The 25,396-nt window shown below is 29.8% G+C and overlaps 1 protein-coding gene across 1 annotated transcript; it reads left to right on the top strand.

Annotated features, from left to right (window-relative positions):
* The first annotated feature begins 12,979 nt into the window (after positions 1-12,979).
* LOC124842241 (alcohol dehydrogenase 1-like) lies at positions 12,980-17,221 on the top strand. Its single transcript, XM_088101559.1, has 10 exons — positions 12,980-13,140; positions 13,960-14,096; positions 14,860-14,906; positions 15,244-15,569; positions 15,778-15,860; positions 15,954-16,029; positions 16,236-16,297; positions 16,401-16,496; positions 16,595-16,756; positions 16,869-17,221. The coding sequence occupies exons 1-10, from the start codon at positions 13,104-13,106 to the stop codon at positions 16,983-16,985; spliced, it is 1,143 nt and encodes a 380-aa protein (XP_087957685.1). The 5' UTR covers positions 12,980-13,103; the 3' UTR covers positions 16,986-17,221.
* Positions 17,222-25,396: the final 8,175 nt, after the last annotated feature.

The following is a 25,396-nucleotide window of genomic DNA, read 5'->3' as shown; positions in this document are numbered from 1 at the left end:
ATGACTCTTCCTTGTATTATATTCTTTCCATCTATTATGAAGAGCTAAATATCTTAGACTTTTGAAGCAAAGATGTAATCCTTTGGAACTCTCTTGTATTGGTGTTGCTTCATTTATCAAAGTATGCTTTTATTACATATTTTTGAATTAGTTTGCGCTTATTGTTGGATGAACTAATAATTCATCTTATTTTAATGGTTTAGGATTGAGTGGGAATTCGTTCCAAGTTGTGGTCCAAATAATTCTCCTTCTACTTTTAGATGCTTGGCATAGATCCAAGGCTCTAGTTGATTATAAAGTTTTGATCTTAATGCAAGTGATCAATTCAAACAATCACTGGGGAATCATACTGAAGTCGGGTGATCTAACGATTTAGGTGCCAAGAATGAACCTAAAGTTACATTCAAATAGAACTTCCAAGGCATGATTAATTGTGTCTATATAGATTAGAACTGAACATTTTACAAGAGAGTGATAAGGTGGTGAAATCTAGCTTCAACACATCTTTTTCATTCTAAAGCCAACCTTTTTTAATCTCAACTATTTTATAACATGTTACTTTACAAAATTAGCTTTATTTTTTGAAATCAAATATGTTTTCATACCTTTCATGCACCCTTTTTACTATTTTATTTGAGTCAAGATAGTTTAAACTTTGTGTACTCTGTCAAATTCTTATGGATATAACGCTTCTACTACAAACTACCCAATATACTTGCTAGAAAAATTTATTGCTTTGGAGTATCAATAGCAATACACTTTGGTGTTATATCAAGTACTTCCAAATGAAGCAATATTTTGTTTAATGTTGTCCGTTTAAAATTGTTTGTTAAACTTCATAACTCAAGTTGTTAGACAGTGTCTTCTATAGACATTTTGTCTTAACATTATATATTTTATTTAATAACATAATGATATAAAAATATTGATTTAAATAATAACAAAATTATAACATATTATACTATCTATTAAAATATATAATTGTATATGTGTACATAAATTTGATATTGTTTCTAAAAGTTAATTAAAGTTTTGTCGTAGGACTAAATCCACCTTATCACTGACCCTAACCCTTGACAGTGGGCTTTGAGGGTTGTGACTTTTTTTTGGCCCCCACTTGAGGAGGCCTCCTAAAATGGAGTTTTTTAATGGTGGGTTAGGGTTTGCCCATGGGTCATGGGTCAAGTTGACACCTCTAGATAGGGTACGCTTCTTAATTAGGGCCAAATAGCTCAGGTTTGCCTAATTATAAGAAAGGTCCTTCTTGATTGAAAGGATAGTAGAAATTCCCCTTAAGGAATATGAAGAATTTACTACTTTGTTTAAGAATAGACATTCACAAGTCTTGGTAGCTAGCCACAACCTAAAAATAAGTTGATTGGAAAGGAATTTTATTCTAATGCTTATCCACTAAAATACTATGATAAGGCTAGAATTTCCTAGGTAAAAGGAAGAGTGATTAAGTATGATAGGAATGTTGTGCAAATTCACTCAATAAAAATTACTAAGGAAGAGATGGTTGAATTTCAAGTTCTAATGATGGATATGACTCTTGAACAAGTAGTTGCACAACTTTGTGTACCTAAAAAAGCTTTTGAACTAGGCAAGATTGGTCAACCCCAACGCCTAGTGAGAAGCATCACCAAATATTAGATACTTTTCTATTCTCAAATTTGACCCTAATTCTAATGTTTATGGCCTAACCATCGATAAGACCCAGTTGATCTACTTGTTAAGACAAAATTTTCTATGCATGTAAAACGCTCTCATGTTTTGAATTTTAATCGAATAACATTAAAATGGAAAAATAATCTAAAAACAACTTAGGGTGAAAACACAAGACTTAGAATTTGAATCCCCAACATAGAAAACCTACAACCTGAATCCCCAACAAAAGGTTAGGAAAACACTTAGGTTCTTAAGAAATAGAAAGACATTTAGGTCAAAACACTCAGACGTAAGGCTAAATGATATTACATCTAAAGCGTCTAAGAGAGTTAGAGTTAAATGCTTGATTCTTATCATATCTGAAAAAGGTATTCAGCTTAGTTCTCGAAAACAAAACAAGTCAAGACGATGTCCTTGACAAAACAAACTAAAAGACACAAGATTAAAATATAAAAGAAAGCTTGAAACAAGCTACACGCTATCTGTCTAAGAAGATAGAAATATGAAAGAAGTGTTTACTTAGCTAAACGATACCATGAGCTTAAACAACACTTTGTCCAAACGACAAAGTTTTTATACAACAATTGGTATCTTTAGAAAATAGTTTAATTGTCAAAAGCTACCTAACGGTAGGAAAACAAAAATCACTTTATTGTTCTGAGCAAGTATTAAATGACATTAAATGTACAACGTTCAAAAACAACAAATGTGATAAGAAAAGATTATCTATTGCATGCACAATTTACTTTAATCTTTGCAAATAAGTTATTCTACACACATCCACAAAATTATAGATTAAATATCAAAAGTGGACGTTAGATACAAAGGAGGTATTCATAGAATGCTCTTCACTTCAAGTCATGCCTAAAAAGAACGTACAACCTACTTCAAGCAAAATACTGAAAAAACATGTCTTCTCTCACAAGTTGACTTACCCAACGGCTCCTGTATGAAGAAATAGAAAACATGAGTATCAAGGTTAAAAGCTCAAGTTTAACAGACATATATTCATGAACTCTTTAAATAGAAGAGCCTTCAGAAGAAAAATCAAGAGGATAGCTTAAGAGGATAGTCAAGTGAAAAGTTTACAACGAAATATCCATCCTAAAAGCATTCAAAATAGAAGAGAAGAAAGAGCTCAAGAAAAAGAATATATTTGAGATGTAAAAGAGAAAAAGAGAAGAGAAGAGAAGAGCAAAAAGAAAAAGAAATACTCTCGAGCTTCATATTGTATTGCTTACTTTGTAAGAGAAAAGAGAGAAACACCTACAGGTGTTTAGACTGATTTGTATTGTATTTACATCCTCTCTGTAAGAGTCATAGTCTGAATAACTTGTAAGCAATCGTTGATTACAATTCTAAAGAGAATTAAAACATTTACAACTGAACTCAGTTTGAGTTAAGGAATCTAGGCGCGGTAGTCTAGTACCAGGAGTGGTGCAAATACTCAAAGAAAATCTAGGTGTAGTAGTTTAGTACCAGGAGTGGTGCGAATACTCAAAGGAAATCTAGGTGCGATAGTCTAGTACGAGGAGTGGTGCGAATACTCAAAGGAAATATTGGCAAGGTTCGCTACGTACCAATAGTGGTTCTAATACTCAGACTAGGAGTGATGAGAATACTCAGTTGTAATCATGTGAATATTATAGTGGAACCATTTGCGAAAGAGACTGGACGTAGCTCAGTTGGAGTGAACCAATATAAAAATACATCTGTAATTATCTCTTCTCTCATCTAAACGATCATCTTATAAAAGCTTGCAGTTGTATTTTATTTCCAAATACAAGAATCTTCTAAGCTAAACGATTACTTTTCTTAAAAGGAAGTTCTTACAAAATGTTGCAGTATATATTTTGAATAGCACGATAAAAACTATTATCGTTTATTAATATTTATCAAGTCGAGCGTCTAAGCTTTTAAAAGAAAACTTCAAAGCTCGATAACATACTATATTAAAAAGATTGCAAAAAGTTTTCGGTTAATACTATTTAACCCCTCTCCTCTCCTCTCCACCCCCACCCACCTACCTTTTTTTAGTATTCTTTACGTATTTCACTACTATATAATGAAGAGTTACTTTATGGATATGACTAACTATAATGAAATTAGTAAGATAGTCATTTCTCAACTACAATTAGAGGTATAACCAAGCCTCTAAGGTTTCCAAGCATCATCCTTAGCTTTTTACAAGATGGAAGAAGTCTCCATATCCCTCACCAAAAATTAAAAGCTGAAACTCCCTATCAACATTTTAAAAAGACTCAACTATATATATCATAAGATTAGACTGGTTTTTGAAAAATTCAATATTTAATTAACCTTGTTTAATAAACCTTATCCAATATAACGTAATTTACTTTTTTTACAAATTATAGACCTCTAGAGATGAATTTGAATACTCACTGGTGTTGTTTTTTAATGATAAAGAATAATTCATCGTCTTAACTAAACATCATTCAAATATAGGACATGTAATATTAAAAGTGAGTTAACTACTAATTAATCAACCAACGTTGGATTCATTTTCTATTTTACAAGTGACTGTGTTCAAACATAGGAATTAATCTTAATTGAAAAGGTGAAGGGACATAAAGCAGCTTTTTACAACATCCATTCACCTTTCTCGACATTGTAGTCGATGGTGGCCCATTCTTTTCATTGTTCCAAACCTAATTCTTATGACCTTGCTCTAGAAACTACGAGAAATTGCTTAAACATCAAGCTTTGCTAATTTTATGCAACACCTACAAATTACTTAAGTCTTAAATCATGAGAATAAAAAGTTTAGTGCGATTAAGAAATAACTACCTCAGATATAATTTTTAAAATGATTATTATAAAAAGCATGAAAATATAAAGCAAGAGAAAAGAAAAAAATAGAAGATTAGAGAAGAGGATGAAGAAGCGTACTTTGTGGTTTTTCGTCATTCGATATTAATATGTTAAAGAAATATTTTGTATTATGGTGATTTAATATTTTGTTTTCTATTTAGTTCGAGAGATACTAGGACGAAGAATCGCCGACATCCCAACTATATAAAGTGATAATCATCATGACTAAAAATTAAAATAAGACTAAACTTTTAATCCCACTAAAAACATGGTTAACCTATAGTAACAAAATGAATTTTATGCACCTAGCCACTACATGGATCTTAGAAAAAACAAGGGGGTTAAGAATGACCCATCACCTTTTTATAATACTCCAAGGTAACCTTGGAAAAATTTTCTTTCAAAATATCACTTCTTGAAAAAGGTTATCGACTTACCCTCATTTAGGCTAAGAGGTCCTTGGGTAAAAAAACCATATACAACTTGACAACCTTAAGTGATAATCTTTAGGATTGAGAAGTAAATAAGATTACACTTCTAACTCCACTAATCAAATGATAATTGACCATTAAGATGTATTAATTGTTCTAATGTAGATTCAACTACGTGAAAGTTCATCGAAACTCTATAAATAAATTGACATTTTATAGATACGTTATCACATTCAATAATATTTATTGCTCATAAAATATGTGATTGACTTAAGTATTTTTTACAAACACATTAACAAGATCCATTACCCAAAAGATATTAGATTTCTCAACTATGAAAGAAAACAAGAGGAAATGTGTTATCTCAACTCTTGTAAGAACAATACTAATAAAATAAATAGAAAAATATATATTATGGTTTAACCAAAAAATTTAATGTAAAGAATTTATATATCTTTTTCTCATATATTACTTAATATATAGGTGTTTATTTCTATTTCAACTCACTTAAATTTTTAATATGTTTGATGTATCGTATATGTTCAAGGACTTACTTGGACATGTTGACTTACTAAGACGACATGTACCTGACCCACACCCATTCAACCAGGACCAGGATAGTTCACAATTACGCTAAGGAGGAAATTAACACAAGATTAACATGTAATTAAGTCTTGTGGCTCAGGTCCATCTAGATTAGGACCCATAAACAGTACTATAAATAGCATATCCTACTAGTTACATTAATTATGTTCATTAATTACCGCATTTATTGTTTACTAATATATTAAACTGACTTAAGCATCAGAACTCCTATCCAGCTTGGAGAGGACGAGTACCTTTAAAGGTAACGAGTACTTTAGAAGTTGAAAGCATGAAGCATTTGGAGTGCTTATGGAGTCTTTACAGGATATACATTCAGCTATGTAAGAAAACTTGATATATTTTATGAAAGGATGTATGAGGATGTAAGTTTAATTCAAAATTTCAAACATCAATAAAAGTAAATAAAAATTAAAATATGTATTTTAAGATTTTATACATACATTTTATTCATAAAAAAATCTTTTATCACAAGTTTTACTGAATAAAGTTTATGTAGGAAGTCATGAACTTTTATTAATAAAGAATCATAAGAAGGGAAAATACATGTGAATAAGGAGAAAAGTAACCATCTAAGTGAAAGTAATATGATCTTAAGTGATTTTTTTTTATAAATTTATTCCGAAAACTTGTAATATCTTGTGATGCACATAAATATTTTTAACACTACAAATGTAGTTCATTATTTTTCATGTGTACCGTTGATCTATGCATATTGTATACCTTGAACCTATTACTTGTGAAAGGAAAGAATTTTGATTTAAGGTTTTATTTTAAGTATTGTGCCTACTCGGTCCAACCAATATACTTCAAACCCATTCAGCATTTTTTGTAAAATAATTAATATTAACAAAAATATTTGTTGGATCAATTACCGTATATTAATAGAATATATGATCAAATCTTAGTAGTTTGTTTATATGATATATTGATATCGTAAATATCTCCTTATAACATATATCGACAAAATATATGGTTAATCTGATTTTATAATACATTATTGTTATTATCTTACTAATTTATCTTATATCCAGTTGATATTCTAGATTTTGCAATATATTTCATAAGGACTCAAAAACCTTTTAAATATATGTTACTCCTCTCAGAGGTAACACGTTTTCTAGTATTCACTCATACACTTAGATTGATCTGAAACTCTTACTGATTTAAGCATTGAAGCATTTTTTATAGGTGAATCTTTTCATATAATTCAATCATTCACTAAAAACATTCAAATACACTCGTGGCTCCAATTTATGGTAAAAACAAGTATCATATTTAAAAAAACAAAAACATACCATGTACTTTTCCTAATAAATTATGAGATATAACACTAAATTTTATATTTAAAAAATGAAAAATTGGATTATAAAACCTACTTGAAGCTATCTAGCCACTTAGGTAAAACCTATAAATTAGCAACACTTGGAAAGAATGCAATGCAAGACTACCACGCGCGACACCAAAATTCAACGGATAGAAAAAGCCAATGTCACCACCTACATGTCACGTTAAATCCTCTTTTTCTAAAGATAAAAGTAATAAAATATATTTATCCATACGATTTAATTAATCTAATTAATTAGATTTAGATAACAAAATAAAACTATTTTATAAAAATAATATGAAGCTCTACCAGTTCATATCTTGAGTTTTTTATATCTACTTTCAATTAAAAAATTACTAGCTATTATCTCTTAGTGAAATTTTCTTCTCAACTTTAGTAAAAAACTTGCAGTTTCAAATTCCTTTTTCTCTTTTCTTATTTTCATTAGTTTAAAATATAACAAGATATATCCTTATTATTATTAATTTGAGTGAAATTGGACTGAATTTCTTTAAATGAGAGAAGATCAGAAATAAGTAAATTTGAGTTTTGTAAACAATGATTAAAAGAAAAAATTTCATGGTTACTAAGATATCAATTCAAAGTCGATTACGAGCTTAACTTGATTTTTTTTCTTGTTTGAATCAATAATTGAACTGCTTTTTCCTTTTACTTTATCTCTAAGAATGAATATTTTCCGTATCAAATAATCCTTCTAACTATTTTTTTTTTATTTAAAAACTTTAAACTCGTTCTGATAATTACACTTATAAAGTGATTTTGATAGAAGTTTTCTAAATAATTAATTTAGTCAGCATGAATAATGGATAAAATATCTAAATAAAATCAACACTGAAACAAAAAGATGAAAGGTGAGATAACTATATGCAAACCTCTCTTGTGAAACAAACTATGTCAATAGTTTCAACGCACTATCAAATATCAATTACAAAGTTATCTAATGCTTTATGTAATTTACCTAATAAGTCCATATCCAAATCAACCGTCACTCTATTCCTTATTTTACTATTATCATTATTATTACATTCTAAAAAATGGATAAATTCTTATATATTTTTAAATAAAGGAAACTATATTTAAACTTAAAATTTATATTTATATATATAGTAACCAAATTACGTTAACCTAACTTTGACTCTTTAATTGAATTAGTTTTTAAACATTATTGAAGAGTGGTAAGACTTGGTATTTTATAGAAATAAATTTTAAATAGACAAAAAAATGTTATAATATTTTTTTTATTGTGTTAATCTTTTTAAACTTCACTTTATCTAAACTCTCTCTAAATTATAAAAATAATTCAATTATTGTTGTGTTATCATATTATACTTTCGAGGAGGTAGTAAGATAAAAAGTAAGATAATTATTGATTTGGGTAATGGTTGAATATCTAGAAATTCATTTCTCTTCTCTTCTTCTCTTGGGGTTGTAGTTAATGGAAAATGGAGTCAGGCACTGATATTTTGGATTACTCAGTAAGGAAAGTTAATTACAATTTATTTGATAAGATCTTGTTTATATGCGTGAAGAATGTGATAGGGACATAAATATAAATATAAAAGTATATAGAAAATGGATTGTATATTTATGTATATAATTTTAAGAAATTCAGTATGTTAATTTGAGTTATATGAATAATATATATATATATATATATATATATATATATATATATATATATATATATATATATATATATATATATATATATATATATATATATGGGGTTTGCTAACGCGCATACGCCTGTTTTTTAGTTGTTTTTCAGTTGGTACATTTTAGTAATGTGTATCAGGTTTTAGTTAGACAAAAATACCCTTATATATAATGGATTCTAAGTTTTAAGGTTAACGTTATTTTAATAATTTTCATTATCAAAACAAAAAAGAAACTCCGAAACTCTTACTCACCTCTGTGATTCCTCTCAACCATTTCTCTTTCATCTCTCTCACTTCAACCTTTTCTTTGTCATCCCTGCCGTGTCTTAATTTAAAAATGAAATTTAATAATAATAAGAAGGGAAAATATATAACACAGTCCTCCAATCAAAAATCAACATCAACATCATCAATTATTTTGTTATTAAAATGAAAAACAAATGAACGAATAGAGCAAGAGCAATAAATTGCGGTGTCACAGATTGTTGTGTGTGGGTGAAGGATAGTATGGAGATGAGAGAGAAACAAATTGGATAAGTGAAGAAGGTGGATTAGGGTTAAGCAAGTGTTTCTGATTTTTTCAATTGGAACTACAGTAGAGATGACAGTTGGAGTGAGAGAGATGAGAGAGAAAGGGTTGAGAGGAATGACAAAGGTGAATAAGGGTTTGGGGTTTCTTTTTTTTTTTTTTTCTGAGAATGAAAATTATTAAAATATCCTTAACCTTAAAAGTTAGAATCCATGATATATATAGGGTATTTTTGTCTACTAAAATCCGATACACATTACTAAAATATACCAACTGAAAAAATAGGGCGTACGCGCGTTAGCAAACCCATATATATATATATATATATATATATATATATATATATATATATATATATATATATATATATATATATATATATATATATATATAATTGGATTTTAATAATCAATGTTTGGACTAAATCTGTAATGACAAATGTTATTTTACACAAAATCAAAGATAATGTGCAAAATTTATATTTGCTTATATAAGCTTAATACATTGCCTCAACGTCCAAAGGAAATTTATGATTTCAATAACGTTCAAAATATCTATCTTTTGAAATGTTTTAAAAATGTGAATCAACCTTATCAACCTCAACGTCCAAATGCTTCTATCTTTTATATATTTATGCATTGTTTCCTTATTTACAATATGCAACTTTATATATATACTAAGCTCTGGAAATAAAATCCAAGAATATATAAAGTCGTATCAACACAAAAAAATTGTGATTATGTAATCAAGCATAAACAAATATCATCACTAACTATAACACCAATAAACAATAATTTTCTTGAAGTCAATATATTGGCCAAAGCACCAAGAACTCATCATAAAAAAATGTCACAAAGTGCTAATATTCTAAGTTTGAGTCTGATTTAGTCTTTATGGGAAATGTGAAACCTTTTATCCTTCCATAAAGTTACCCACATGTAAGAATTATTTTTATATCCTATCTCTATAAGTTAATCTTGTTATCTTATCTTATGTAGTAAGGAATAATTAGTAAATAATACTCAAGTTCTAAATTTTAAGAGGAGATTAAGGAGGAATAATGGTTTGTGTGTACTCATTTGTAATTAAGTTTTGATTAGATAATCTTTGAGAAGTTTCTTAAAGATGAACTAAACATAGTGAGTTATAGATAAATCAATATTATTTGTTGTCTTTCTTGCGTGTGTATGAATAATTTTAAAATATCAACTCATCCTTATGTGTGTTTGTGTAAACTTCTATTATATTCACTAGTGCAAACAGCGTATAACGTCACGTGTTCAATGTTCAACCACTGAATAACCAACGTTAAAAATGATCGGTGACATTTTTGTAAATAAATGCAATTATTATACGACGTTTAGATTTGTAATTTAACGTCAATTTGTTATATTGGGTAAATTTTGCGAAAATGTTTGGTCCGAAGGTGAAAATGTATTTACGTATGATGTCAAATTCGCTAGAATTATACGTCAAAAGGATATATAACATCGAATACCCCAACATTAGACCTTAAAAGGTTAGTGAATTCAATAAAAATTTGAGCGGGAGATTGAAAATTTATTCACTTTATCTTAGCGCGTGATACTCTTCTCTGCTCAAACTTTTTTGAACAAAGTTTGACGACCATCACATGTAATCTTTCTTTCATTTGTTACAAATGCATGTTAATTAACTATTTTAAGTATGATTTTCGTTTGTTTTGACCGATTATTTTCGTGTTCTTGTCCTTCTTAGGCGCATTCTGTTTTCTCTCTCACCGGTGACAATACTTTATTTCGACGAACCCACTTTTGAAGCTTAGTTTTCGTTTTTCGTTTTGAAGAACTTATTTGTTTTTCTTTTGAACTTGTTTGTTGTTTTTGTTTGATTGAACTTGTTTGTTGTAGTTGTTTGATTGAACTTGTTTATTGTTTGTTATTGTTTGTTGTTGATATTACACTACACGTTCATAGTTCATGCTTTATAAAATATCAAAAACTAAAATTTGTTGTTTTTCTGCGTTACAGGTCTCGTAGAGTTGTAAGAAAGGATCACAATTAATTAAAAAAAATGATTAACGTCGAATATTGACAAAATTTGACGTTAATTTGATTAACTTCGAATTGTTTTATGTTCGTCGTCAATTTAACGTCTTTCGATATGACGTCGATCTCGAATTCGACGTGAAAGGCCAAAAATATTCGACGTTGTATGTTGCTTTTGTACTAGTGATTTGGATAATAATTTTTTAACCTAAGAAAAGGATAAGGGTAATGATCCATGTCATTCATATAAAGAAAGTGTATAGATATATATCCATGCATAGTTTATGGTTGTTCGATGGATAGGTTTAGATAAGATCATAGCCAAGTTTGATTGATTTCATCTTGTAGTATCCATATATAACCATGCATATGAGGTTGTTGTATGAGAATAGTCTTAGCTAAGAGCAGAGGCAACTTTGTTTGATTCCATTTTCTTGTGTCCAGTTCCTTAAACTGTGAGATTCTTTCTGCCACTTTCGGACTCATTAATTCAGAAGTTAATTTGTTTTGCACGTTTCTTACTGCTTTAAACAAAAACTGGTTCATTTACTGTAACGACAGAACAAAATTTGACAGGGATATTTTGTTTGCGATGATTTAACTTTAGCTTTGTTAGCAGCTTCATCATTGAATAGGGTATGATTTCTGTCTCTCATCTTCTCTTGTCGCCTGCTGCATAATTGCTTTATAGCTTTTTATATGAATAATTGATTGTTATCATTTTATTATCAATTATACTTCCAAATATTTTATTAACAATTTAAAAATTCAAAATCTTTATTTACTCCCTCTTTAGCTTTTGTGTGATCACAAATGAACTTAACTCGCAGAATATGGGAAAAGAAAAAAAATATAATATTTTTTAAATAAAAAAAGAAAAAAAAATTATGATATTTAAAGAGGATTGAAACATATTTAGACTTATATTAAACATGTATGTAGTTTCCCTTTTTTGCCAGAAAAATTAAAACATGTATTTTAGATTGTGTAATATATACGATACATTTTTATTTTATATAATTAAAATTTATAATAACTTATATTATCGTTAAGTTTTATATAAATAATACATGTGTTAACATATACTAAATTTAAATTACTTTAAAATTATATTACATACTTTGACAAATCTTAAAAATAGTTTTCCTCTTGTCTATATATATCTTTCAATTTATTTAGAATGCATTAATAAGGTAAAGATTTAATACACGGACAACTTATGGATAATTTTTATAATAAATTTGATGACGTTTATTATAAATACTTTAAACAATGATATTTTGAATGGTTTGCTATATTTGTCATCATAAAATTATTATAATTTGAAGTAAATATAGATTTTTCCCATGAAGTAGTTTTGTCCAATAAACTTAGTTGATCTAGCTGTCAACTATACTTTTCCATCTGATAATACTTAATTAATTTAAGATATCTTATATAAGAAAAACAAATATAGTTTCTACTTAACTAAATAGTTGGAGGTAACTTATGTTAAACATCAAGTCGAATTATTTCAACAGTGTCCCAGTTTGAATTTAATCAACTTTTACTTATCTTTTTGGTGGGACATCTTAGAAGAAACTTTAAACGATGTTGGATAAAAAAATATTTTCTACTAATTAAATTAAAATTATCTAAAGTGTATAATTAAGCTATAATGTTATACTTTAAATAAATTTATAATTTGTGTATTTTTTTACAACATGCTTAAATATTTTTAAACTCATCTATTTTAAACTTGGTTAAATTTCTAGAACAACTATAATAATAATTTGTGAAACATAATCAAAGAGAATCGTCCTTGAAGTTCTTATCCATTCTCATCATAGCTTGATGTGGGCCAACAATTGTCTGATATAATGCACATTCCTTTTCAATTATAGTATATTTTGGTACAAAATTCCAACTTTTTTCCACTATAAATAGAGTATACATCTTCAATGCAAAATCATCCTCAAGTTTTCAATACTTAATTAATTCCTCTTCGAAAAAAAAAAAATCGAAGCCATGTCTGCTACTGCTGGTAAAGTCATCAGGTGCAGAGGTGAGCCATCTCCATTTCTGTTTTCTTCAATGTGCTTCTCTGGGTGAAGTTAGGGTTCTCATTTTTTTCTTGAAACCAAATAATAATATGGCAAAATCATTACTTTGGTTAACTTTTAATCTAGTTCTTTTAATTTTATTCTGAGTTTTGGTGTTGGTTTTGATATATTATTGATGTAAAAATGTTCAAAGACGATGAAAGTGCAGAAATCAAATTAATAACTAAATTTTACTATCAGGAAAAAGTTGTCATATAATTGAGAAAACTCTATGCTGGAGAATGTATTGTATAAGATAAAATATTAAAATAAATAGAAACATCTAGAGGATGAAACTCTTTTAGTCAACAGTGTGGAGAGATTTAAACTGAAACATTATAATATGTGTTTAAGTGAGTTTATTTATAACTTTTCAAACTTTCTCATCTTTTTAATAATGAGTCTTGTAAAGCCAAAATTTATGACTATGGAGTTTGTCTTTTGATATATCTTAAGATTATAATATTTGTGTATTTATGTTTTTTTAAATGTCAAATAATAAGTAAAATACTATAAATAGTGAAGACAATTTCTCACTTTTGAAGTTGATTCTGAAAAAATGATAAATTATACTTACACTAACTTTTTGATACAATATCAAAATTTATTCTAATGAATTTTGTTGATGTTATTATATCATCCATAAAATTATTCATAAATATTTAATTTTATGTTTGAAATATATGTGAAAAGATGTATTAAAAACTATATATCAACTAAAAATAAGATGTTATTAAAAAGTTGGATACAATATATTTAGTTTAGTTTTATGTGAAATGCAGCTGCGGTGGCATGGGAACCAGAGAAGCCATTGTCGATAGAGACCATAGAAGTGGCACCACCTGGGAAAGGTGAAGTGCGTTTGAAAATCCTCTTCAACTCCCTTTGCCGTACTGATGTTTACTGGTGGGATGTTAAGGTAACTCTTTCTCTTTTTCATTTTCTTTTTCTACTATTATTTCTTAGATCTATAAAATCCCAAAACCAGCTTCTCAAAGTCAAAGCAAGTAATCAATAAAATCTATCTCACCTTTGTTATAAAAAAATAAACATTTTTGACATATCTTAAATTTGAGCACGTGGGCGACAATGATTGCGAAACGTGGCAAATCGTCACATGCAATGGATAATTATTCGGAGTGAAAAGTAGGACATACCCTCTCAAAAAAGCAACTTTAGACCTCAATGATTAAGATATTCATTCACTCAAAACTTGTTTTATGTTATTGTAATTGTATGGGTTTTCAATTTATTTTGTATCGATCTTATTATTTCATAACACTTTCACTGTATTCTTATAATTTTCACTTTAATACAAAGAGTTTATAAAATTATATTCTGATTAATTTTGTATTTAACTATGGACAAAAAAAATAAACACTCTTAAAATAAATAAAAAGATTTTTTATTATTTAGCATTTGATTTAAAACTCCGCATGTAACAATTTTTTTTATACAACATAATTAAATTATTGAACCTATTTATAATCTTGAAATGTAATTTTAAAACTCAAGATGAATTTAACTTAAAAGAAATTGTGTATACTTTTATTTATTTTATTGAAAAGATCTATTTTAAGGTACTAAAATAAAGATGTACTAAATCTTACGTTACAAGTTATGAATTGACTGTTGGTGTTTCTGTCTGCTAGTATTTATGTCTGTTTCGTTTTGCTTTTCAGGGTCAGAATCCGCTGTTTCCTCGTATTTTAGGTCATGAAGCTTCAGGGTATGATGTTACATTCGTTGAAACTATTTCTCAAGTGATAATTAACTAAATAAATATATTTTTAGTGGATACGAATAAAGATAAGACACGATGATAAGATGTATACACGGTTTTCACATTAAAAGAGTTACAATTTTTCTAGTAAGTTCATCATGTCTTTAAATTTCATTTGTTTTTGACAGATGTTTGGGTTTAATTCATTGATCTAAAATGTGTAACAAGAACGAAAGCAGTGGTTAAAATAGTGTTATTGGACCATGTTTATTATAAATCTTATGAAGAAAAATGAAAAGTTAACAGATTTGATGGTGGTTATGTGAACGAATGAATGAACTAGGATTGTGGAGAGCGTGGGTGAGGGTGTGACCGATCTGAAACCAGGAGATCATGCACTCCCAATATTCACTGGGGAGTGTGGGGAATGCAAATATTGCAAATCGGAAGAGAGCAACCTGTGTGAGCTGCTAAGGATCAACAGTGACAGAGGAGTTATGCTGAGTGATGGCAAAACAAGGTTCTCCAAAAATGGACAACCCATTTACCACTTTCTGGGAACCTCCACATTCAGTGAATACACTGTTCTTCATGCTGGCTGTGTTGCCAAGATCAACCCTGCTGCCCCACTTGACAAAGTTTGTGTTGTCAGTTGCGGATTTTGCACAGGTTTGTCAGATATGTACTAATTTCAACTTCATATTCTCTGTCAAGTTTTTAGTTACCACATCAAATTCCGCATAGGAATAGTAGTAAAAACTCTAGAGAATTTAAATTCAATAATTTTGTGTTTTGTGGAACCACATAATTCTACACTTTAAACTTATAAAGCTAACAATGTGGAATTTATTAATGTGTATCAATTTTGTACATGCAGGTTTTGGTGCTACTGTAAATGTTGCAAAACCAAAGCCTAATGATACTGTTGCTGTCTTTGGTTTGGGAGCTGTTGGTCTTTCTGTATGTTATATATCCTTCACTGCTTCTTTTTTTCCTGCAATAATGTAGAAAACTATAATGGCTACAGTTCTTACCTTGTACTCTGCATTCTAGGCCTGTGAAGGAGCAAGGGTTTCTGGTGCATCGAGAATCATTGGGGTTGATTTACTCTCCAGTCGGTTTGAACAAGGTAGATTCAATTAGGACAAGACATAGATGTGAATGATGCCTTTTAAGTGTTTGTGATATTGTTCCTTAACTAGTGTTATAGTTTTTACCTTGACAGGTAGTGCCTTAAAGAATTATTAAATAGAGAATAGTATAAATTTTGTCCATTTAATTATGATTCAGATTTAAGTATATGAAATGTCTAATTACATTGTTATTCTTGGTCAGCCAAAAAATTTGGGGTCACTGACTTTGTGAACCCCAAAGAGCACAACAAACCAGTTCAACAGGTTAGTTCAGACTATGCAGACAAGTAGTTCCAACTTTCACTTCATTTAAATATTCTTCATTTCATAGACTAATTCTCTATCTTGCTGAGATGTGGCACTAAAGGTAATTGCTGAAATGACTGGTGGAGGAGTCGATCGTGCTGTTGAATGCACTGGAAGCATCCAAGCCTCGATCTCAGCATTTGAATGCACTCATGATGTATTTTCCAGACTCCAGAGCTATTATTCTTGTTTCTAGCTACATCTGTATGAAGTTGATATTGTAATTAAACATGAACTTCAAATATTTCTTGTCAGGGTTGGGGTGTTGCTGTACTTGTTAGTGTTCCACACAAGGATGCTGAATTCAAAACTCATCCCATGAAGTTCATGGAAGGAAGAACTCTGAAGGGTACCTTCTATGGCCACTTCAAACCCCGCACTGATATTCCTGGTGTTGTGGAGAAGTACCTGAACAAGGTAATCATAGAACTAGATAATGTATTTAGTCATCTATTAATATGAAATAGTAAGTTGAAGATTGTTGAATAATTTGTGCATGAAATGAGAATGAGTTTTAATGATAATGCAGGAGCTGGAACTGGAGAAACTTATCACTCACAGTGTGCCATTCTCAGAGATCAACACGGCATTTGACCTTATGCTGAAAGGGGAGGGAATAAGGTGTTTGATCCGCATGGAAGAGTGAATGAGTTATGTTCTCTGGTGTGAGAACAGTGTTTGTCTGTGATGTGAAAAAAGAGAGTTGAAGAATAAATTTAGCACGTAATTCTGTTCTTGAATCTGTGCTATGTGAGTGTGTAAAGTGGTAATTGGAGGTGATGACTTTCTTGGTCATCTTCCTGCCTCTGTTACTTCTTATGCGAATGGTGTGTCTTGTAACTTTGTTCTGTTTTCTATTATATATTTATATCTATATTTTCACTCTTCTTTTATTTATCCTATACCTCACTACATTTATCCATTGCATAAAACAAATAACTAACAAATTGAAGATATGACATTTTAATTGAGCCATCACTTTGTCGTGCTCTGGATAGATGTCAAGCATGTATTCTTTATTATGTTCTGTGTTAATAATTTTCACACTAAAAGGTTATTGGGATTTTTAGATTAATTTATAAATTATGATGAAAAAATCATAAGAAAATTGTCAGGCTCAAGTAAAAATGATTACTCAGTGAGTTTTGAGGACTCCTGCGAGAAGAGCGACCCAATTACATAACTAAAGTCTACATGAGGCTTTCACTTCCTGCATTCCCACGGTTTTTCTGTGTATACTTCCATCAAATTTTCAAAATAACCATTTTAATTTGTGTAGAAGTGATTTCCGAAATATATATTTTGAAAATATTTAAGAATTTTCGGAATAAGATTTCAGAAACAAAATTTCCGGAACAGAAACTTTGGAATTCAATTCTCGGAACAGAAGTTCCAAAACGAATAATATGTATTCCAAAATTAGTTTTACGCAATGGAATTTTTGGAATACATATAATACATTTGGGAATAAATTTTTCAGAACACTCCTACATGAAGTAAGTTTCTCTTCGCACCTCCAACCATTTCTTTTTACATCTTCAATATCCAAATATCAATAAATTTAAGAGAAAATAAATAAATTATATTGGTAATCTGTAATCACTGTTTATCAAATTTCCTAATGTCTAACTACAACACATCGATTTCGATTTAGATGTTACGTATAAGTAAAAAATCACGTATTGTTTAAGAAAAATACAAATATCATCACAACATAATGAAAATATTAAACTTTATTATTTCGACATGAAATTTAAATAAAAAGTGTGGAATTAATAAACCATCTCAATACCACTCTAAATGGTGTACTAAAACTCTGCAATATGATTTATTTAAAAGAAATACTGTTTGAAAACTCACTTCTAGTATACAATGAGTATTCTTACAAATTTTGGTCTCCCAATTAATCTTGACTAGTCCAAGTTTAACCACTTTTAGATTCAAGTATTTTAATCACTTCTGGTATCAATCCTAGACAATTGTCTAGAAAGTTTAACTCTCTTGAGCTAAATAATACAAATTTTTTAATTCTCTTCAGAATTTCCAAATACAATCAGTGTTGGTTTACAAGTGCAGATTTTGATAACTCTCAATGAGAGGATTAATATAATACAAAGAAATATGAGAACTTGTGAAGTTCTTTCTTTTGTTCTATTAACAAACTTAGACGTACAAGACAAACAAATATCGGTTGCCCTTGCTAGAGATAGTTGGTGTGACATCTACAAGATTGACCTTCTTAACAGCTTTTGCATTTCGACAAAAATAATTTCATTTGAGCTTTGAAAAGGTTGAGAGGTTTATTTATGACATATGAGGGTGATTCACAAGTCATTGTTAGTGACAAAGATTTGACTTTGATGAATGTCATTGCCAATGTATTCCATGAGTCTTATCAATTGATATGTCGTTTTCATATTCTGAAAAATCTCAAAGCTAAGTGCAAAATGTTAGTTGATTTTGTTGAGACATAGCATGTGGTCATGGAAGCATGGGAAAACGTCATGGGTTGTGAATAAGAGTCCATGTTTGGTGAGTATGTGAATCACCTTTAGTATGTCTGCAATTCATGGCCTTTGTTCTTTGAATACGTGAATCATATTTGGATTATTCCATGTAAGTCATACTTTGTAAAGGCCTGGACAAACAAAGTTATGCATTTATAAAACACAACAACAAATAGGTATGTTTTAATGTTATTTTACTTAGTTGTTTTTGTTAAATATTTTATGATATTGTTGACGTCATTTCTGTCAAGGTTAAGTCTACTCACTTGAGCCTTAAGGAAGTTTTAGGTAGCGGTATGGGAGATCTTTGTTCTTGTTGGGATGATATTCATACGTCATTATCCTCCAATATAATAAGATAAGGACATCCTTTAAGAAAGATATGAATCTTATGACTGAAGCTTTTAAAGGAATCAGATACAGAATACTTGTTAGGTATGTATCCAAATATGCTTTGGAACTCATTACTAAAGAATTGGAATGAGTATAGCATATAAGATTGGTTAGGGGAAGTTGTGGCTACATATTGAGACGGATGTAGGTCTACCCTATGCATGTGAATTAGCACGATATGACCCTAGGGTAATTCTTTTGGTTGAAGTTCATATCATGTGGACTAGATTGATTTTTTCAAATATTATATAAAATGAATCTCAACCAGTTATCTATTGATCGTGAACTTTATATGGTTCAAGAATGATTCAAATAGGTTGAAATTGAAGGTAAAGTCAACATCAAGCAAAAGTTACTTGAAATTATTTATCCTGCAATGACATTTGTGGTACCTCCATTGCATAAAGTTAAGACAAAGGGTGCACAAAAGAGTAAAGTTCAGCGAACTGAAAGGTCTACAAAGCATGAACTGTCACATTTTAAGCATGTAGACGTCTTGCACTCAAAAAATATTCTTCATCTAGGAAAAACCAATTGCAATCTAAGGAAAAATATGTGCAATGAATGATAGTACCCATGATAGAGCAGTTCCATCCTATTTGTCACCCATATATACATTCTCGATGTGTTGATGTCTTGATTAACGATCATTGTGGGTATAGATGCATTGTTGCATCATTGAGATTGAGGGAAGAGTCATGGTCCCTTATTCGATATGATCTCTATAAAGAACTTGGTCAGTGGATGATGAATATGCAACACTAGTGGAAAGTTATGAACAACTTGAAAAACTGAGGAGGTCTTTGCTAGTGGAGTCACAATCAACAGTACATGTTCCTATATTTCACACTGTATATAGTATTTGTTTCTTTTTTCTTTCATGACAATTTCTTTCAATCCTTACAAGCTAATGCAAAATAATGGGTAATTATACCAAACATTGGCTATGCAATTGGTAATCAGTATAATGTCTTTTTATAAAACCTTCATATAAAACCTTAATTAATCAAAAACCCCTCTTTCCCTCACAAATTCAATCCAAACATAAACTTCTCACCCATTAAACAACTCTTTGTTGCGAAATAGCAAAATCAAAGGAAGAATGGTTTATGCTACTATTGTGATGACAAGTACAAACCTAGTCACAAATATAAGATACAATTAATGTTGTTTATTGTTGAACCTAGAAATGCAAAGGGACATTTGACCTATTTATTCCAATATGAAACTTAAGCTTCAAATCGACACATTTGATCCACTAGATAACATTTAAGCCAAAATTAGTTTTAATGTGTTATTGGGTCATTCGATTCCATGTACATTGCATTTTTTTGGACCACATCAATTCTTCATTTTTTGTACTTTTAGTTGATAATGGAACATTAGCAATTTCATACAAGATTTAAAAGATGGGTTCTTAGGTATGCAAGTGGTCCCAATGCAAGGGTTCTTATTGGCAACAGTGACGACTCTCTTGGTCATTTGTTTGCAGGTAAGTTCCATTACATCTAGGGATGTCCAAATTCTTAATTGACCTGTTTGTTTTACATTGAGAAAAATGGAACTTGTACAGTGGATTACTATTATAAGGCTAATACTAACAAATTATGAACAATTGACAATAAAGTTTTCTAAGGATTATCAAATGGTGCAATTGAAGGACAAAAATCTCACAAGAAGCTTTCTCGCATTAGTTGGGACGTTTGATGATCACTAATGGGATTGTGCAAATGTTCCATTTACAACTTGTATCTTTTTTGAATTTTGTATTTTGTCCTCAAATCATACTAAATATTCAAGTTATACCATGTGATGGTTCTCTTATCTGTGAAACATATCATTATATTCGGCTTTTTAAATATTAAATTAGATCATATATTAGTTTTTAGTACAAAATTTGTTTGATTTATATGATTTTTGTCATTATGTTTAATTGAAATTAAATTATTTATAAATTAGTAATTAATTCATTTTCTTGTTACAAATATTTTCCCATGTTTAAAATTTATTTGAATAACTTGTCTCTATATTTGATATTTATATAATAATATGTTATAATTGTATTATGTATGTGTGGATACGACAAATATAAATGTAAGTCGAAGAATACAAGAAATGCGCTGATTACCGAAGGATTATTACCGAAGGCCTTTTGGCCGTTGGTAAAATTGATATACCGAAGGATTTCCGTGACGGTCATTTAAGATGGTCATTACCGAAGGCTTTTGCCCTTCGGTATTGGGCAACGAATTTACCGAAGGCTTTTGGTTGTTAGTATAGGCATTTACTTAATGAAATCAGAATTTGGGATTTCCCTCTTCCATTTTCCCAAATACTCTCTCTATGAAAGCTTCCCCCAAACTTTCACTCCCAATTTGTCAGGTCCCCGCTTTCTACTCCCCCCTACCCTAATCTTTGTCTCCCTCTGTCGTTCACAATCTAAAACCTATTGCCATCGTTTCTCACTTTGTCGAGCTCCTCTTTCTTTACGACGGTGGTTTGGCGGCGTCATGAGGTGTTGTCACTGCATTAGGGTTGGTGTCGCGGCGTGGGCAGAGCTTCTAGTTGCCGAGGGAGGTTAATCCAGGGGTTGTGTGACGAAGTGGCTTTCGCTGCGTGAAAAGGGCTTCGCAAGAGAGGGTATTAAGGGTTGTCGCTGCCGTAGAGGTAAGTTATTGCTTCAATCGATTGCGTCAAATTGTGTACCTTTTGGTGGCTACTCTCTTTGTGATGCATGTGTGTGTTAACTTTGTATGTATCTACTGGAATTATGATAGTTCTGGTATAAATGCCCTTCTTTTTTGTAGTGAACAACACAAAAAATAAACAATTTATTTTATATTTTCTTTTATGAATATTGATAATTTTGTATATTTTATGTATATTTAGTTGTATTTTGAAATATAATACTTTATACATATCTTCTATTAAGTATGTTGTATATTTATATATACTAATATAACTATTATATATAAATATATGTGAAAATTGTCATAGTTATCATGACACATTTTAATTAGATTAGATTTATACATACCAAAATATGAGATATAAAAAGTCAAAGTGTTATTGATAAAAGCAGCTCCACCGATCACGGCAAAGCTCTCCTCGATGTAGAATGACGCAGTGGATTGGGAGAAGTTGATGGATGTTCTGTACACGGTAGGTGTTCGATGAATTGTTTGGTGAAGGTTTGGAAGTGTGTATGTAGTTACTCTAACTCAGGAAGCCTTCCAAGAGGGAAGGAAGCTAGAGGATGAGTGTGCTAAACTGGCACAAAGCATTGAACTCGAGAGAAGTGGCTAGAAATTCAATTCGACAGCAATTCACTATATCGCTTAAGTTGAATTTACAAAAAGGAGAGTCTCTCTTTTATAGAAGAAGAGATGACTTTGAAGTGTCTAACAAGCTACGAAATGGCAAGAAACATGTGCTGGAAATGATATCAAGCATGAGTTGCACGTTCCATACAAGAAAGACATTAAAAATGTGCTTTAAAAATTGGACGTTAGGGGTTGTTTGGTTGGCTACCTGCTGTAATCTGTAAGCATATCAGCTTTGCTTTTTCAATCCAGAAAGCACTTTCTTTCTTCCTTTCTTTGCTTCCCTTAGCTCACCAAGCTTCTTTGGCTGATTGGCTATGGTTTCCAAGCCTTATTTTTGTCATACAAAACAATGTAAATGTATTTAGTAAAGTAAAAATACATTTTGTCTAAAAGTCTTTATTCAACTTCCATTTCTTAGTCTTAGTGTTATGTTGATACTTCTTTTAATGGAAAGTCCCTAAAGAGGTTGTCATCAGTTATTATATTTTGTACTAGTCTGATTTTTGTCATTTTTTAACATTTTTCTGGTCACTTAGTTTTTAACACCTTTTTTTTTTAAAAAAATTTGAGTGCATCAATTAATGTTAATAACATGAAAATTATAAGATAAATTGTAGAATAATTAAAATGGAAGAAACTACAAAGTAAATAAAAAACAAAAGAAAAATGAGAAATAAAAGACGGAACTGCGACATATTAAAAGTGAGGATAGATGGGAGAGAGAAAAATAATATTAATATTTTTAATCATTAATCACAGGACAAAATTAATTTAGTGCTGCTCAGTTTCATATATTTTATTTTATGGAGTTCCCTGAAAATTATTTATGGGGGCACGAGATACAACTCAAAATTTAACTCCAAATTTAAAGCACGAAAAGGTGGATCTACACACCGACACTGTCCCGTGGCCACATAAATATAAAAACAATATTTTTATAATTTTTTAAATCGATTGGTGTGGTTGATGATTTTATAGTGTCCATCCACAACACTGAAAACACTAACATTTTTCTTAAAAATAAATAGTAATAATATTATTATTTAAAACTAATATGCCCGTATTAAAAACCATAAGTGGAACATAAAGGTTTTTATCCAAAATTGTATTACTATAATGATTTTATTGCATAAAGACATAAACAAATAAAACGTAAATACATTTTTAATTTATATAAATTAGTGAATCTGATTTTTATTCTCACATTTTTTCATTCTCACAAAATTTAAAATTTCTGTTATTAATTCTAATAACGTATGTAAATATATATTTTAATTCTCGTAATGTTTTTTTTTTTCATTTTTCAAAATTTCAAATAAATATTTAGTTTCTTAATATTCATTTTAAAATAAATAAATGCGGTATTTTAGAAATGTGGCATACCAATAATAAATCACAAAAATAATATATTATTTTGAATGGTCTATTTATATTTCAATCAATAAATAAATATATAACTGATATTATATATTATAATAGTGCTTTTTTAAATTAAAATAAATAATTTTGTTTATCATAATCAAAATGGACTGATACTTACTAAAACATGTCTACCCTTAAAATCAAAGTGACAAATTAAGAGTACACAAAAATTCAAATTCATATTATTTAAACTTTATTTAAATGAAGTTATCTATATCTATATTCTTAACTTTTAGATTTTAATTTCATTTTATTTAATTAGGTTATTAGACAATATCAAAGTAAAATTAAGTCTGATTTATGCAAGGTTAGGTTAGATCAATTTATATTATAGATAAATTAAGTCAACTTAAGTCTAGTTAAATTGAGTCAGGTTAGATCAATTTATATTACAGATAAATTAAGTCAACCTAAATCTAGTTAAATTGAGTCAGCTCAAGTCTAGATTGAGTTGAATTAACATAAACACAATTTAAGTTGAATTAACTCAAGTTAAGTTGAGTATAGTTGACCTAGGTCTAAGTCGAACCAAATCATGATAAGTTCATATTTAGTCGAGTCGAGATGGGTGCAAGTTCATCTAATTCGAGGCTAATCCACATTTAATTGAGTTGGGTTAACAGTAAGTTAATATTAGTCATATCAATACCAACTCAAGCCTCACCCCATTAAGACCAGGCTCAATTTAATCAAGATTGAATAAAGTTGGACCCAAATCAAGTTAATCAGAACCCGAGTCAAACTAAGTTAGCTCATTAAGACTATGTTAGGCTTGGCCACATCAAGACTTCATTAAGTCTAGCTCGTTAAAGACCGGGTTAAGTTGGGCCTAGTCAAGTCGAATCACCTTGAGCTTAAGAAGAGCCTAGTCGACTTAGGCCCAAGTCTTAAGTCAAGTCGACATGAGCCTAGGTTGAATCGAGTAAGCTTTGGTCATATCGAGTTGACATGAGCCTACGTTGAATCGAGTAAGCTTTGGCCTGATCGAGTTGAGTAAGCTTGGGACCAGGTCGAATCGAGTCAACTTGGACCAAATTAGTCAACTCAACTCAAACAATATTAGCGTAAGTCGTTCGAGTTGAGTCAAATAATGTCTAGATCGAGCTGAGTCTGGCTTGGTCCTAGTCAACCCATGTATTTCATACTAAGGTAAAACTGACTCAACTTGAACGGAAGTCAAATCAAGTTGGTATGGACAAGTTCAAAACAAGTTAATAAGATCCTAAGTTGAGTGAGTTAGCTTGAAGTAAAGTTAAGTCAAGTTAATCCAAACTCATGTAAAGTTGATTAAGTACAAGTTTATGTTAGTCCAAATCCATATCAAGTAGAGTCGTCTTGGACACATTTTTTTATTCAAAATCAAGTTATATGTATCTAAGTTGAAGTCAAACAAAATCAATTAGGTTGAT

The sequence above is a fragment of the Vigna umbellata genome, chromosome 1 (assembly GCF_029865625.1).
Source record: "Vigna umbellata cultivar VRB3 chromosome 1, Vumbellata_1.0, whole genome shotgun sequence".
In the NCBI taxonomy this organism is placed as follows: domain Eukaryota; kingdom Viridiplantae; phylum Streptophyta; class Magnoliopsida; order Fabales; family Fabaceae; genus Vigna; species Vigna umbellata.
This window is presented reverse-complemented; position numbering and strand designations above follow the sequence as displayed.

Coding starts and splice junctions, on each gene's coding strand:
- LOC124842241 (XM_088101559.1), top strand. CDS start 13,104: ATGTCTGCTACTGCTGGTAAAGTCATCAGGTGCAGAG. Junction 14,907..15,243: donor TTAGGTCATGAAGCTTCAGG/GTATGATGTTAC, acceptor TGAATGAACTAG/GATTGTGGAGAGCGTGGGTG. Junction 16,757..16,868: donor TGGAGAAGTACCTGAACAAG/GTAATCATAGAA, acceptor ATGATAATGCAG/GAGCTGGAACTGGAGAAACT.